The sequence below is a fragment of the Mytilus trossulus genome, chromosome 10 (assembly GCF_036588685.1).
Source record: "Mytilus trossulus isolate FHL-02 chromosome 10, PNRI_Mtr1.1.1.hap1, whole genome shotgun sequence".
NCBI classification, from domain to species: domain Eukaryota; kingdom Metazoa; phylum Mollusca; class Bivalvia; order Mytilida; family Mytilidae; genus Mytilus; species Mytilus trossulus.
Window position 1 is genome coordinate 37512276 of NC_086382.1, and position 17250 is coordinate 37529525.

The window sequence follows — 17250 nt, forward strand, 5'->3', positions numbered from 1 at the left end:
GTAAATTCAGGTTAATTATACCTAAGAAAAAAATCAAACCTGCTAATATAGCTATAACCGATCGCGAATATAAATATACTTCCAAAGTAAGCTCTCGTTTGAGAAATGTGTAAAGTAGGTTAGATTCCTACAAGCTACCCTTTGGCAATAAATGTATAGAATGAAGATGTTTTATTAATAAAATTATGTTCTCTCTATTCAAATTGCTACCCAAGCATCTTAAAAATACTTCTTTATATTGAAATGAACATTCAATGACTTTCTATCAAAGAATCTTGATCATATTCTGAGATTTAAAACAACTGTTTCCTTATTAAAAATTCATTTTAAAGCAGAAAGATCATTTTGTCTATTTGACTTGGAGGTTTCACAATTGTATGACATTATTTTTTATCTTTCAATTTAAATATGACTATATACTAAACTATAACTATTTTCTTGTTAAATTCTATACTTTTCTGATGCACAAATCAGTCTTAATTTATGTATAATTGCACTTCAAGTATTCCATTATTTCTATGCATATTTATTATAATGATTTGGCCTTGTATGTATGTTTCTATTTTTATCTACTTGTAAATCACATCCGAAATGAATGACAGACGAACATATATACAAAACTTAATGAATAATTGAAATCAAGATATTTGCGTTATATCGCAAAGGTTTGCGTTTTAACGCAAAATGTTTGCGTTACAACGCAAAGGTTTGCGTTATAACGCAAATGTTTGTTATAACGCAAAAGGTTTGCGTAAAAACGAAAAGGTTTGCGTTTAACGCAAAGGTTTGCGTTGTAACGCAAAGGTTTGCGTTACAACGCAAAGGTTTGCGTTATAACGCAAAGGTTTGCGTAACAACGCAAACATAGGAAGAAAAATAAAAAAAATAATTGTGTGGCGCTACAAGCTTCCGTAGATTGACCTATATTTTCTCTTTTTTATTTTAATTCTCGTTGAGCAAGGTCGGAATGTGCGGAGACAACCGATCGATAATTTAGACACAAAAAATTGGCACAACCAAAAATTACAGAGCGTGAAATATTATACGTCTTATTTAGTTTATTAAATGTGTGTGCAATGCCTTTACTTATCATATGAGCTAGGATCCCAAAATAGATAACAATAGTTTGAGTATTTTCGAATATTTTTGGGCCATTATTAAGCAATCATTACAGGTTACAATGTACCAAATAAAATTACATGGACGCAGCCATTTTATGAAGGGACATGACATAGAGATAAAAATAGATGGCTATCTGTGATTGGTTGTTATATCATTTATATATTTTTCTTCTGGAAATCATTATGAATGAAGTTTCATGCAAGCACAAATTTGTCCCTAAATGTATATGATGATTTTTTTTTTTTATCAAAATTAGGGAAAATTTTCTGCGAAATCGTAAGGTATCGTGAAAAAACCCAAAATTCACCAAGAAAAGCCATGGGACCATATATATTTGAGTGCGGTAAAATCACAAATAGATATCGAGCTTCAATTAGACAACAGCAGTTTTTCCATAATTAGTTTATTAAAAACGCCTTTCAAGGAGATAATTGCTAAAAATAGTATTGCCGGCAATGAGCCACCATTTAGTACGTACTTTATATTCTACAAATCTTCATACGCAGTTTATCTGGGTAGCATTGAGGATAATAAAAACAACACCAAACTAATTGCTTAAACATACGTTCTAGATTGGAAGTCAGGTAAGTAGGTTTTTTTACATTAAAGTAGTGAATTATTGATCTGATAGGTTACTTTGATAATATAGAAGAGTAAATACACAGATATTTGTAATAAGAAAATATGATGTGCTTATGAAAGATTATTGTGTGACCGGTTATATACATGTATTAGCCATAGGCCCGGTTTCGTTTTCTTTTAATAGATGAAATTGTATATGTGCATATACATTTTTTTGTACAATACTGATAATTGTATTGTAAAGTTATGATATTTTAACCACACGTACGACATGTAGACTTATAAAATTTGTACATGTATGTTCTATTTATAGTTTTACAGTGAAATTGCGATGTAGACGACGGATCCTGTTTAAAAAAAAAACATTAAAGGGTCATAGCATTAACCCATCGATTATATTTTGACGTTCTTTCTTCATGATAATAATATTGAAAATGCAACTTCGCATATATAGTCCCATTTCAAGAGGGTCTGGGTTGTGTTTTAAAATATAGAAGAATGGGGGGAAATGGAGAAAAAATATGGAAAAATTTAATTAGAATAACGGGGATGTAGAGTAAAGAAGGAACATATAAGAATGGACAAAGTAAATAAAGATATGAAATAAATAACATTAACAATACAGAATACAGAAATTAAATTCCCCCTCTCCAGACCTTCATATGAAATACAGCTATTGTAAATAAACGATCGGCTGTTTTCTGCTCTGTGGTCGGGTTGTTTTCTCTTTGACATATTCCCCATTTCCATTCTCAATTTTATTACTACATTACATATATATATATTTTATATCATACATTGTATATGATAGTGAGTTACATGTACACGATTTTGTGAGGGAATTCGACATGCATGTTCTCTCTCCAATTTTATTTAGTTGGACTTCATATCAATGCTACTGACCTAAAAAAGGTGAAGTGTATCAAAGTATAGGACACATGCGCTTGAGGCATGGTTCCCCCTTTTTTTTAAAACCTTTTTGATTTTCAATTTTTATTATTTTATTATTTTAACTGATTATCACTTATTCAATGGCGTGTTCTTTCCCTTATCCATACGATTTTCGGCATTAAATTAAGGAATAAGAGCAAAGTCTGGTCGGATCGGAGTCGGAATAATGTGTACAGGTAAGGTGACATGTCTTCCTGCGGACTGTTACCTTGTGAACTAGCACGACGTCGTTAAAAATTCGGCTCAGTGTGTCGGTCTAGTGCAAAGCAGGGTTAATATTCATATAACATTAACATGTTCTCGTCCTAAATATGCATATACATTTGCCGCTGGACATTAAACAGCTATCCATCATCGACATCCATACGCTTTTCCAATAACAATAGTTAAAACATACTACCTCTTAATGTGTTCCCTAAATAAACTACTTATATCGTATGGAAAAGAGCAAGAACACGTGAAATAAGTGAAAACTGATTATTCCTTTAAAATAAACACCAAACAAGAAGAAAAAGAGAAAAGGGGTCCATACCAAGAACGCAAGAAATATATATGATGACAAGTTGACCTGGACTGGACGATGCTTGTGTAGTAGTAATGCTGTCCTGGAGTGTACGATGCTTGCATTATAAAAAAAATCAAATTATTATTATTTCAGACGATGGCATCAAAAGGTGCAGAACTGAAAGCAGCAGAAGCTGGAACCGCTCCGCCCTCGTATGTCGGACCAAACGGTACACTGATTTAAGTAGGGGTCCATAAAAGAGAGACTGGAGGAGATTCCTTCCTTTTTTTATTCTTTTGATTGTACAGACCATTTTTTTTCTTTCAATTCTATATATTTTGTCCATTATTATCTATTCTTTATGTCTTTACACCCAATTATTCTCTATTCTTTATTTTATCGATTTTGTTCTCTATTATTTATTAGTCCCATACCGACGAAGTCGAAGGGGAATTTAGGTTTGCACTCCGTCTATCTGTGTGTCTGTCCATCAGTCAGTCCGGCAAATCAGTTTTCCACACTTTTTAGTCCCCTACCGATGAAGTCGATGGGGACTTTAGGTTTGCACTCTGTCCGTCTGTCTTTCTGTCCGTCTGTCTGTCCGTCCGTCTGTCTGTCCATCTGTCAGTCCGGAAAATCAGTTTTCCAGACTTTTTTCCTTCGTGCTTGAAGATATTGATTTGATATTTGGTTAATTGTTTTATCATGACAAGTTACAGGTCAAGTTCAATTTTCACGATTTTAGCTTTTCTCTTTGTTCAGTAAAAGCCCTTTCCCTAGAATTAAATTTTTGATGAAATACTTATTAATTAGTAGTTTTCTGTTCAAAGGGAAATAATTTTTTAAAAGGCAAAATGACATTTTGGATTTTTTTCCTTTCCTTTGGTAAATTGTTTGAAGAATTTAGTGGTAGGTTTGTTTGTCATTCTTGAAGATATTAATTTTATAATTAGTATATATAGTTTTATCATGACAAGTTACAGATCAATTTGGAATTTTGTTTTGGTCTGATGATTTTGTCCAAAGTTATGGTCTTTGGACATAGACAATTCATTTAAATAATCAGTTTTCAACAGTTTTTTTCGTCATGCTTGAAGATGTTGACTTGATATTTTTATGTAGTTTACACCATGACAAGTTATAGATCAAGTTAGAATTTCGTTCCATTACAATGAATTTTTAACCGGTTGGGGACTATGTATTGCCATGCAATACTCACAGAATGCTTTTTTTTCTTCGTGCTTGAAGATATTGATTTGATATTTGGTGTATTGTTTTATCATGACAAGTAACAGATCAAGTTTCAATTTTGATCCGGTCTGATGATTTTGTACAGACTTATGGTCCTTTGGCTTAGAAAATTCACTATAATAAATAGTTTTCCACTTTTTTTCGTCATGCTTGAAGATATTGATTAGAAAATTGGTATATAGTTTATCATGATAAGTTACAGATCAAATTCGAATTTGAAAATTCGAAAATGTTCCGGTCTGATGATTTTGTGCAGAGTTAAGGTCTTGGACTTAGAAAGTTCCCTTATATAACCAGTTTTCAACACTTTTTATCATCATGATTGAAGATATTGATTTGATATTTGTTATATCCAGGTGTGTTGATAAGTCGTTATCCTAAGGCTATTTTTTTCTTATTTTTTTCTGTAGACTTAGCTTTCATTTTTTATTACCATGCATTGTCAAGCTTGGTAACTCATAATTGTTTGTCAGTAACTAACTGTACGATGCTGTCCCATACTGAACCTTCTGACCTTGCTTGTTTACATTAAAATTTCAATGGCGTCAAAATCACGTGATGTCAATTCGTTATACCCAATCAAATTGCTTTACTGTCAATTAGGGGATTTTCAGTCTACGGCAATTACGTTATTTCTTTGTGGGATATTGCTTCAAAATAGTTTGCAATAATTTTTGGGTTTTATTCAACAGGAAAACTCTCTTTTTGCCACCCCTTTTGACATCAAGGGAATTTTGTATGAATATTTACCTACAGTCATGATGGTCAGAAATATCGATCTTTTTATAAGGAATAAATAGAAATTTCTATGAAAAATAAATGTATATTGTTTTTTTATTAACCAACTCTATATTCCTGTACAAAATTATGGCATGGACATCGTTTTTTCATATAGTTTTCCTTTCATTTTGGTTTGGCTTTTTTCGCGGGAAAATCGCGAAATACGTAAAGGGGCATGTCATTTTAAAATTCCAAAAAATACTATTTGCTTGACCTGTATTGCCTGCCACAAGATTGATGACGCTGAATGGAATGTACACAAAGCAATGGAGGCCGGAAGTGGGATTTTGTGAAGTTCTAGAATGTTTTTAGACATTCGGAAGTGGGGATTGAAACGGGCATTAGAAAATTGGCATTTTTTGGCAATAATTGAGAACAACAATGAAAACTTACCTTTAGAAATGTTTTTTTATTCAAAAGTGCAGAAAAAACGTATTCTGCACTGTTTTTCTACGCCGGGAGTAGCGTAGTGACGTCAATGCAGAGTTTCCCCGTGTGTGAAGTTCAAACACAAATACCTAACGAACTGACAAGATGAACGATTTTAGACTACGGTAGGATATAGTATACACCATGACAAGTTATAGATCAAGTTAGAATTTTGTTCCAAAACAATGAATTCTAAACCGCTAGGGGACTATGTATGCCATGTAATACTCACAGAATGCTTGTTTTCTTAAACCTTTAGTCTGTACTTTTTGTCTAGTTCTCTAGTTTGTATGTGGTCATTTCTATAAATTTCCTGTTTACAAAACTTTGAATTTTTCGAAAAACTAAGGATTTTCTTATCCCAGGCATAGATTACCTTAGCCGTATTTGGCACAACATTTTGGAATTTTGGATCTTCATTGCTCTTCAATTTTGTACTTGTTTGGCATTTTACCTATTTCGATATGAGCGTCACTGATGAGTCTTATGCAGACGAAACGCGCGTCTGGCGTAGTAAATTATCATCCTGATAACTATTTTAAACCCCAACCAGACCCTAATATAAGAGTCATGCCAAACCCAAGTTTTAAAGTTATGAATGTTTATTTTTTGTCAATGAGTTTCAATTTTGTTTTATTAATATGGATGTTTACGAAAAGAATGAGTATTATTTTCCATTTACTACCTGAACAGAACATATTGGCATTTTATATTTTTCAAAAGAAATCATAGGATATTTTTTGAGTTCTCTCCCTTAAAAGAGTTTTATAATGCATTCTATAGACTTTATATCTCTTTATACTGATATGGGTTCATATGAATCTTAACATTATTTTTATATTCTCAAAACAATAACTTTTCTTATTGTATTTTAGATGCTGCTCCTCCGCCATCTTACGATTCCCTTTTTGGAAAACTAAAAAAAGCGAAGGAAGAATCAGATGGAAATGTTGATTTCGTTAAGACATGCTGTGGAATTCTAGTACGTTCTGGTAAGTACATGTTTTAAATATGTATCCAATAATATAGCTACATTCTTACTACTCGTATGCTTGTTAGTCTTGTGTGGGTTTTTTTTTTTTTTTTTTTTTTCATTTATATGTTTCGAAGTTTAGTGTGACGTCCATTTTCATTGAACTAGTACACATTTTTGTAAAGGGGCCAACTGAAGCTCGCCTCCAAGTGCGGGATTTTCTCCCTCTGCAAGTGTTGAATGCCCATTGGTGGCCTTGGGCTGTTTTCTGCTCTTTGGTCGGGTTGTTGTCTCTTTGACACATTCCTTGTATCCATTCTTAATAATTGTCTCGCCCTGACGGAGTCAAAAAGCGAGACATAGGTATACTGTTTCCGGCGTCGGCGCATTAGTTTGTGATTATGTCTAGTTTATGGTGAACCACTAGTGGTAGGTCAATGATATGTGGTGTACAGTTATATGAGCATTGGCACATCTCATTTCCATGGAGATTAGTTGGCCCTACCCCCTCAGTAATGGTCTATTAACTTTGAAACTTTTTGCTTAGTTTACATGTATTAGTTTGTGATTAGACAAGTCTAAGATAAACCGCTAATGTTAAGTCAATGATATTTGGTATGCAATTTATTAGCATTTGCATGTCTTGTTTCCATGAAGATTATATAGCCCCACCCCCTCATCATGGTTCATTGACTTTGAAACTTTTACATAGTTTACAAGTTAATGTTTGTGTTTAGGTTTGTTTAAAGGGAAGACTTATGATTAGTTAATGGTATTTTGTATGCAGTTGTATTAGCATTGACACATTTCATTTCCATGGAGATTGTTTAGCCACGTATCTTCAGTCATGGTTCATTGACTTCGAATAATTGCACAAATTACATGTTAAAGTATTACTATTTCAATTTCAACACTTGCATTATCAAAATTACAAAAAGGCGAGATATATCTCTGTGTTAACAGATTATTACTATAGAACTGTTGAAAGAAAACGTGTTTGCTTTATACAGTTTTACTATAAAACTTTTAGGGAACATGTTTCTCCTATACCGTTTAGCTGTAAAAAAAAACAAAAACATTTAGTAGTGTTTCGCAAATGACCTACCTGAAATGCGCCTACATTTTGTACCCCCATACACCAAAATGATAAGTAAATTGGTCAATGGAATATATAACAGTAGATTGCATTAACACACATGTGGACTTCTTGATTGTGTAAGAAAATGGACATTCTAATATAGAGTCGGAACTTCAGGTTGAAGTGAAGAATATGTTGTCCTTCCTATTTTAAATTCATTGTTAGTTTTATGAAAATATTAACAGAAAAACAGGAATTAATTAAAAAAAAAACAAGTGCCTATGTTTTTTTATTTTCCCCATAAATGCTACTGTCTGTGACCAATGTATATGCTAGTGTTGACGAATTATGTTTTGTTTTTTCAGTTGCATGTACTATCTGTTTAGGGATATTCTTGTTGATTCCAATAGCTATGATTGCCGTAGGTAAGTATCTGCTACTTTTCTGCTTTTTAACTTCATAATTCGCGAATGCTTTTAAATACAAAAATAACCCACTAAATTCACCATGGTCAGTTTTCGTTGTTTCTATTAGGCTCATTGAGAGAATAGTCTCTTGACTAAGTTAAATGATTCTGCAGATAATTTTGATAAGATACTAAATGGATAATGTGTCTATGGGACACAAATGATGCCCCCGCTTGCAAATAACGTTATAAAGGGGCATAACTCGAGAACGGTAAAAGTGAAGCTAACCAAATTCGAACTTGATCTGTGTTTTGTGGTACATGTAATAAGCAGTATGTATAGGTTTCATAACATTTGGTTGACGCAAACTAAAGTTATAGAATGGAAACCAAATTCGGGACGTATATACGGACGAATGAGGGTAACACTTAAAGCCCCAGCCGGTGACGTCGGGGCATACAAATCATTTATTTAACTGTGTGCCAAAATAAATCATAATAAGTAACAAGTAATAATTATAAGTACACAGTATCAAAAACACTTTGTATTTTGGTCATTTTACGGCCTTAAGTGTGTACTTAGGTGAGGTTTAGGAATTTTTGTCAAAAATTAATGTTCGGACTTTTTCCCTACGATAGAGGATAAAATATACGCCCCATAACACCCATTTTTCATTTCATATAAGACTTCAATAGCTCATAAAGGTCATTTATCAAAATTTAAGCAGATTCTAGATTTCTTTTCTTTCGATTTGGGACCCAATTATTACCAATGCAAAAATAAGGTAAAAGTCCGAGTTTACCTTTTCCCGCCATTTTATTAAGAATAAAATATCTCGAAAAGGAGCTCCATAACCATAATCATTATTTTTTTGCTTATTTTGTTCCTTAACTTATGCTCTTTTAACTTACAGTGTCAATTTTTCACCTAAGTGCACCCTTAAACAATGAGCTAAACCCATTCCAAGCTATAAAAGCCCCTGAAATGACAATTGTAAAATGATTCAAGCGACAAAACTAACGACTTGATTTATGACGAAATAATAAATGATAAACAAATGTGATATACAGCAGCAAACGAAAATCACTGAATTACAGGCGCATGACTACGTACGTTAATGGTAAGTGGTGTTGGATAAACATATACTTTTAAAGGAGGAAAGATCGCATAATTTTTATTGAAAATTTAATGATCCATACATCACGTTAAAATGCCAGATTTTGATTGGTTAAGACGAGGGAGATAATTTACTCTATCCCAAGGCTCAGCGGGAAACTGTTTTTGTAATGTCACCCTCTCGTGCAGACCAATCAAAAATCGACAGTTTATTTATTTATGAGTGAAATGAATTTGCATCAATAATTTAAAAGACAATCCTTAAATTCTACGTTTTTTGTCAACATACAATACATGCATATTGCTTCACTTTTATTTTCCAAATAACTGTAACGTTGTTAGTGGGTCTCGAAACAGTAAGCGGGATCCGGGATCGGAACCCCCCAATGAGACCCCCTTGTTATGCACATCACAACAAAGTGAATTACTTTCAATTTACAATGTGAAAAGACACTAATGACAGAACATTCAGTAAACTACTAGTAAATGAGATATCACATATCTTAGAGGATGATAAAAACAGATTGTTACCTTTCGAAAAAACATTGTCAACCTTTGCTTCGCCTCGGTTGACAAAGTTTTCTCGGGGTAACACTCTACTCTATCACACTCTCATTTATGTGTTATTTATATAATGGCACATGGTCAAAAATGACTGTGCCTCATTTATGGAGCATGATCTAACATTAATGTGCGCTGTTTTAGTGTCGACGTTGATGACGTTAAACCGGAAGTTACGGTGAGCAGTCTCAGAGTCCGAAGTTAATGACGTAAATGTAAAGCCAAATATTACGGTGCGTAATCTCAGTATCCTCGTAGCATAGGACATCTGGGCTAATCAATATGTCAAAATATAACTAAATTCCCATAATGCATAGATTGCATGCATAAATCCATTTAGCATTGTTTGAAATTAATATTCTTCTACTTATGTTTTTCCCATTATATAGGAGCAACCTATTTACACGACTGTCCGGCAGAAAAAATGATCCCTATATACCTGATTGTAGCAGGGGTGTTTACCATTATAACTAACATACTAACGATCATCCGAGGAGAAGTCAATAATAGGAAGGAGGGAGAGGAAGAGAAACAGTCAGGACCTGGACCTGAACATCTTATCATCTGTTTTCTATTTGCTTGGTTCATTGCAGGTATGCTGTACAGTTATTGGACTTATTTTTTATTGAAAATTGTCATTAACAAAGAGCGATTTTGTTCACCATTTTTCGTGCAATAAATCTATAATTATATGTTAAAACCTTTTCACATTACAAGGAAATGCAATAAAAACGTTGACGTGTCATATTGGTCCGTGTAACACTTATCAATTAAAAGTTTAAAAAAGTTTTGAAATTTTAGATTTTTGGAATTTTGATCAAAGTTTTAAAATATCAAAATTTCAAATTGTGTTAAAGTTTTGAAATTTTGAAATTTTAACCAAATTATTAAAATATCAAAACTCTAAATATCGTTTATAAATTTGATATTTTAGAAACTTGATCAAACTTTTGAAATACTAAACCTAACGTGCAATTTTGATTATTTCACTTTTTGAAAGTTTAATTTTTTAAATGTTTGCTTAAAATATCAAAAATATAAAGGGGCGACAAGAGGGGTACCTATAATCACTGATGTAAACACGGCTCTGATAAGAACTATTCTTAGTTATAAATAAATAGTATGAAATATATCAAATCATTCTTAATAACAAAATAAATAAAGAAAAGAATAAGTCGGGTTTTTTTTATGAAACATATTAGACATCACATGGGATAACAGTATCCTGAAATTTTAAGGTTGTGCATCTATCAAAAAAAAAATATAATTAAACCTATTTAAACCGGAATCAACTACGTTGATTTAAATCTCTAATATAAGGTTTAGCGTTTGAGATAAATAATTTAAAGCTATTTTGTGTTCCCAGTGCCCACCATTTAGAAGTATCAGTGAAAAATGACCAACTCGAAGTAAACCATATAGTATTATTCGCCTTTTTGACGTTACTGATGAAGGTAGATCCAGAAAAAAGCGCTTCGGTCGCATACAACTTAAAACTTTTTCCTTTCTTGTTTATCGATTGCAAAAGCCATGATGATAATATATTGCCTTTTATGATTTATTTCAGTTCCAAGAAATGATACGGAAGGAATACTTAATATATAGCGTTGCAATGAAAGTTGTGCTAGGTGTGTTTCAGTTGGCCCCTAGACTAAAAATGTACTGGTTCAGTGATTATATACGTAATACATGTACTAAACTCCGAAATATAACAATGAACTAAAATCAAAATCATACAAGACTTAGAAGGACAGAGGCTCCTGGATTGGGACAGGCGCACAAATGCGGCGGGGTTTAACATGCTTCGTGAGATCACAACCCTCCCCTTTACCTCTAGCCAATAAAGAATGAAAAACACACAGTAATACGAACAGTAAAACGCACTTTAATAGGAAATACAAGGCCTATGTCAAAATATGAAACAAACTAAGAAACTAATTAACATGACAATGATAATAAAATAGCAAATTTGTTCCGGAACATTCATGAAATATTTCTCACTGGCAACAAAAAAAAATCGATAATTTAAAATAGGTTGTTAACATACAAATTAAGAAGAAACGTAAGATTCAACTTCCGAGGACAAAGTTTCCCTTATAGATGGATTTAAATATGTATTAACTTCATATTGGTCAAACACCTCTTTAATTGTTTCGTTCTTATTTTTCTTGAATTTCAAATTTCAGTTTCAGCGTTCCGTAGGTGAATTCTTTACTTAAAATTCAGCGTTTTACATTGTACTGGTTTTTCGAGAGCAACATAAGTGTACGGCCAAAAATGGAAAAAATCCATCATGCAGCTGACAGTGTGGCTTCTCTTTGCACGCCCCATTCTGACTGGATGTACATGTGTACTTTTAGTTTGCTCAAAGTCGATTGTCGTACGATAACTTAAAAATAACCAAATAACAAATTGCAAATACGGGACAATAATATCCTTTAATACAAAAAAATCTATTCCTTTTGTTTACTATTATAAAACAGTGGTTGATTTAGAACCTCTAATGGAGCTACGTGTATGATAACCAGTCCAAACGTTGTCTTTAAAGGGAGCAACCATTTAACTTTTAAAGTGGGGTGAGGTTGTTTTGTCGAAGCACTGACAATTTTATTAAGTTTTCCATCGCTATTAATCAACTTGTCTGGTTCAAAATTTAACACTAAAAGGCATGGATACACAGAATATTATATCATCAAATTAGGGATCAGAATATTTTAATGTACCATTATCGAAGCCCCTAGTGGTAATATCAAGAAAAAAAACAGGGACTATCTAAATATTGGTTCCCCAGAAGATTACCATTTATCGCTGATAGAAACTTTTGAACACAATTTTCAACTTTCAAAATGCCGGCACCTACAACTGGATAGATGGGTGCTTAATGTAGTACAGCGACAACTATTACATAAACATGAATGCAAGTTGGGTGCTTAATGTAGTACAGCGGTAACTATTACATAAATATGAATGCTCGTGAAAATAATGTTTATGGTATACGTTTATATATGATACGAAAGGTTTCAACTTTGACAAAACCAGAGCTATACTTTGGATTTAAAAGTTTACTTTATTTGGTCTTTTCAATTTTATTTGACTTTATTTGCCTTTTTAACTTCATTTGGTTCGAGTGTCAATGATAAGTCTTTTGTAGAAGAAACGCGCGTCTGGCGCAAAAACCGGCAAAATTTATATTCTGGTATCTATCTATGATGAGTTTTTGTAGATACCTTGTAACAGTATCTTGTTTCCAATTTGCTGATATTGGATCTTAGTACCGTCTTAATTTCAGCGTAAATAAGATTATATTAAAAACCTCCCACACTGTGGACTAGCACAACCTTAATTAGGACACCATCATTCAGTATCATAAAACCAGCAGGTAAAATGGTCAATATCAGAGCCGTACGTCTGTTTTTTAAATAGATTATCTTCAGAATCTTTTAAGAAATATTAATTTTGTCATCCAAATTTTCACCGCTTACAAACGTCCGTTTTATTTCATACATAATCTTTTAAGTATCAGTATGATTTTAATTCATTTTGTTTCGTTTCGTTCCGCTTTTATTTCGTTTCGCTTTTTACAGGTATCCCTCTTATTGCCCCTTTTCTATTTTGATATTTTAAGCAAACATTTAAAAAATCAAACTTTCAAAAAGTGAAATAATCAAAATTGCGCGTTAGGTTTAGTATTTTAAAAGTTTGATCAAATTTCTAAACTATGAAATTTCTAAACGATATTTAGAATTTTGATATTTTAATTATTTGGTTAAAATTTCAAAATTTCTAAACTTTAACACAATTTGAAATTTTGATATTTTAAAACTTTGATCAAAATTCCAAAAATCTAAAAGTTCAAAACTTTTTAAAACTTTGAATTGATAAGTGTTACACGGACCCATATTGCACTAGTTCAATGCTTGGTAAAAATAATCAACGTGTGGTAGCCGATGATCTCAGAATATGATTGGATGAGTTTACAGGTCATGACCCTTATCAGCTCACTGAATGAATCAGTGTGATAACAGGTGTTAATAAAATTGACAACTTTACGGAATGTGGAGGGCACTCGAAGGGATTTTCGTTTATCAAAAATGAAAATTTATTTTATAATCATTAGATAAACAGATTCTTACATAGTTACTCGTGGATGATCGGATTTATTCAATCTCGATAGTTGAATCATCAATTTTAAAGTCCTCGCCGAGGCTCAGACTTTAAAATTCGATAATTTAACTATCTCGATTAGATAAATTCGAGAATCCACTGGTACCAATGTAAGAATCTATATGTATACGTTGCTTCGTATTTTTGTTTGTAATTCTTATCTATAACTCCATTAAAAGATGTAAGAACTTACGTGTCACAGTTGTATATTAATATATTAATATAGATGCAAGTCTTGCTGTAAGAATTTTGTAAGAGGGCTTAGACACAGGCACTTGTCTCAGAATTTTTTTTTCCTATATACCTTATTATAACACAAGGTACTTAACTTGCATTTTAGAAAAAAATGTTAGGTGGTGACGAAGTTCCGTTATATGCCGCTTTATTGGCTGTCAACCCCACTAAAGCTTGTTATATCGTAAATCTAAATTGATTTATCTATACAATGGTGTATAACATGCCTACATGTGTTGTCGGAATCATCCGTCGCAATCCTACCAAAGTATGTCAATCGTAATAATTTTGCAAACCGCTGAAGAATTGGCTATAAACGGCCGCAGTAAATGATTTATTATAAAAATCGTTTTAAAAAAACCTGTTAGTTTTCGTATGAATAGAACTTATCATACAGTTATTAAAATTGTATGATATACCGTGAAAAAACATCTAATAAGTGTTGTTTGTGGTATGTCTAATAAGTTACAAATTTTGAATTTCCCATGACGTCAATGTCTTTCAGACTCTCTCTTGACTTTACGTATAAAATGAAACAAGATCAGATAACTCCGAGAATCATTTAGACTTTCCCATAGAATTGACCAATCGGAAACCGAGATATACAAGGAGCATGACGCGTTTATTGCCAATTCTTCAGCGGTTTGCAAAATTATAACGATTGACATACTTCGGTAGGATTGCTACGGATGATTCCGACAATAAATGTAGGCATGTTATACACCATTGTAAAGATAAATTAATTTAGATTTACGTTAAAACAAGCTTTAGTGGGATTAACAGCCTATAAAGCGACATATAACAGAACTTCGTCACCACCCAACATTTTTCTAAAATGCAAGTTAAGTACCTTGTGTTATAATAAGGTATATAGGACATTTGTTTTCTGAGACAAGTGCCTGTGGGCTTAGAGGGAAATGTTGACCAAATGAATCGGATAAAATATAACGGAGAGTGTTTGAGGAGATAGCCGACTTGCTTTGTATAGATTGATAAGTACACTATCAAAATAGGTGAAAGATACCAAATTGACTTTTAAACTTATAAGTCAAAGTGCAGTCATGCTTTCCTTTTTTCTAAAGATATTGATTAAGATCAAAAGAGCTGTAACTATTGCCATATTACCGAGTTTACCGGTTTCTTCTAGTAAACTTTAGTCAAATTAAAACTGGTACTGCTATGAAATAAGTGTCATGGTCAGATGGGAAAAAGCCAAATTTTGTTGACCGAGACTGTTGTGCTTACTTTCTTAAACTTCGGGTTTCCTCGGCAAACTTCCTGAAAGCTTATGTAAACTCGAATTCTTATGTAACCTTAACGTCAATTGAATGAAAAATTTGTTTCTTACATTTTTAGGAAATGTATGGGTGTACAGAACTTACGATGACTGGCAAAGCAGTAACTCCATTTTAGATAATTACTGCAATCCAACGCTGTATTACTTTTCATTCTGGATAATATCCTCTATTTATGTCGTGCTTGGAGTGTTGACAGTTTTAAGCATTGCTCTTGGTATTTGCACGTGTATCTTTGGCAAGAAGGTATAACTCAAAACAGTATGGATAGCTTCCGGTCACAAGATCAAACGTAACCATCGTTCCCATTTTTATCATTTAGCGGCATTCGGATTCCTTCACTTTCAACGGAAAGGCATAAAAAAACTATCTGTCACCTTTGTAATGATGTAGTTGCTGAGAAAGATACAACGTAATACAAATGTATTTGTTCTTTCAATAGTGTAGTCTCGTTGTACCTGCTATAGTTCTCACGAGATTTATAATCGACTGTTACTTAGTTTTTTTCTTAATAAATATGTATCGTTCATGGATATCTTATACAATTCACTGACAAGGGGCGAGAAAATAGTATTTGAGAACTAAACAAATGCACTAGAACTTCAAGGATAACCCTGACATTTGACCTCACGTTGCAATTCACGTGCTACAAAGGGACGGTATATATATTTATTGCGTAAATCCCTGAAGGTTTACGCAGTATATATTGGACGATGTCCGTAGTCTTTCGGAACACCGGATATTATTCGGAATACATCTGTTCTTTCCATGACCGCCTTGCATATACATGCGCCATAGCTTATTAATTGACCTGTTGAATAAGCATGAGCATCTTAAAGTTGCTATAGAGATATGTTACATATGATGCATACTTTATAATGACGAAAGCTAATTTAATTATCATTTGAATACTTTCTTACACGCAATTACAAGCTGCTAATATTTACTTTCAATATATGCGTAGTTATTTTAATTAGAGTCAAACGTTGAAACCAGCTGTGTTAAGATATGAGATAAGATTTCATGTAAGCAATACGTTTTATATTCGAAACGAGATTTGTTAACTAAAATCTATAAAAGAAGTATTAATAATTACTATCATTTCATTTAAGATTACGGGTCTAGGGAATATGTACATGATGCACTTTCTTGAAATTTTACGTCTATGATAGACCAAGGACGTGTATACATAATCTAAAATACGTGCCTCGAATAGGTGTAAAAAAACGAGGATTTTTCAAAATAAAAGATCGTTTATTGAAAACAATGTTAAAAATTATGAAAGTATATTTCCGTTTTTATTTTCATTTAAATTGCAAATTTAAGGTTATTTTCTTTGTTTAAATATTGCAACATTATTTACTTTTTATTAAAACTATGAGGACTCATAACCTCTGGATCATTTTCGTCATTAAAATGTGACTGATAAGTAGTTATTCAAGATGAAAAAAAAAAAAACTGAAACCTAAATCTAAAATATATTTAAAAAAAATACATTTGACCATGCAGATGTAAGAAATAATACTTCAAGCAATTAAACAACGAATCAAATGTGCAACTTTAATTACGACTGATAACCTTATAATTAATCATGCATGCAATTTTGGCAGACTTAACATGGTCGGCGTTAAGATATCAAATATAAAAAAAAAGAAGATGTCATGGCTATGATGTCAATGAGACAACTATCTACAAGAAACCAAAATAACACAGAAATAACAATTATTGGTCACCGTACGGCCTTCAACAATGAGAAAAGCGCATACCGCATAGTCGGCTATAAAAGACCCCGAAATTACAAT

General features: G+C 32.5%; 1 protein-coding gene across 1 annotated transcript; it reads left to right on the top strand.

Moving 5' to 3' along the window:
* Positions 1 to 1417: 1417 nt before the first annotated feature.
* LOC134687304 (transmembrane protein 272-like) lies at positions 1418 to 16401 on the top strand. The gene is made up of 6 exons (XM_063547482.1): positions 1418 to 1706; positions 3314 to 3389; positions 6496 to 6612; positions 8037 to 8096; positions 10145 to 10348; positions 15510 to 16401. The coding sequence occupies exons 2-6, from the start codon at positions 3317 to 3319 to the stop codon at positions 15698 to 15700; spliced, it is 645 nt and encodes a 214-aa protein (XP_063403552.1). The 5' UTR covers positions 1418 to 1706; positions 3314 to 3316; the 3' UTR covers positions 15701 to 16401.
* Positions 16402 to 17250: the final 849 nt, after the last annotated feature.

What these genes read in the sequence shown, in the direction of transcription:
- LOC134687304 (XM_063547482.1), top strand. Translation starts at nt 3,317, where the DNA reads ATGGCATCAAAAGGTGCAGAACTGAAAGCAGCAGAAGCTGGAACCGCT. An exon ending in CTCGTATGTCGGACCAAACG is followed by an intron (nt 3,390 to 6,495) that starts GTACACTGATTT and finishes ATTGTATTTTAG; the next exon opens with ATGCTGCTCCTCCGCCATCT. An exon ending in TGGAATTCTAGTACGTTCTG is followed by an intron (nt 6,613 to 8,036) that starts GTAAGTACATGT and finishes TTGTTTTTTCAG; the next exon opens with TTGCATGTACTATCTGTTTA.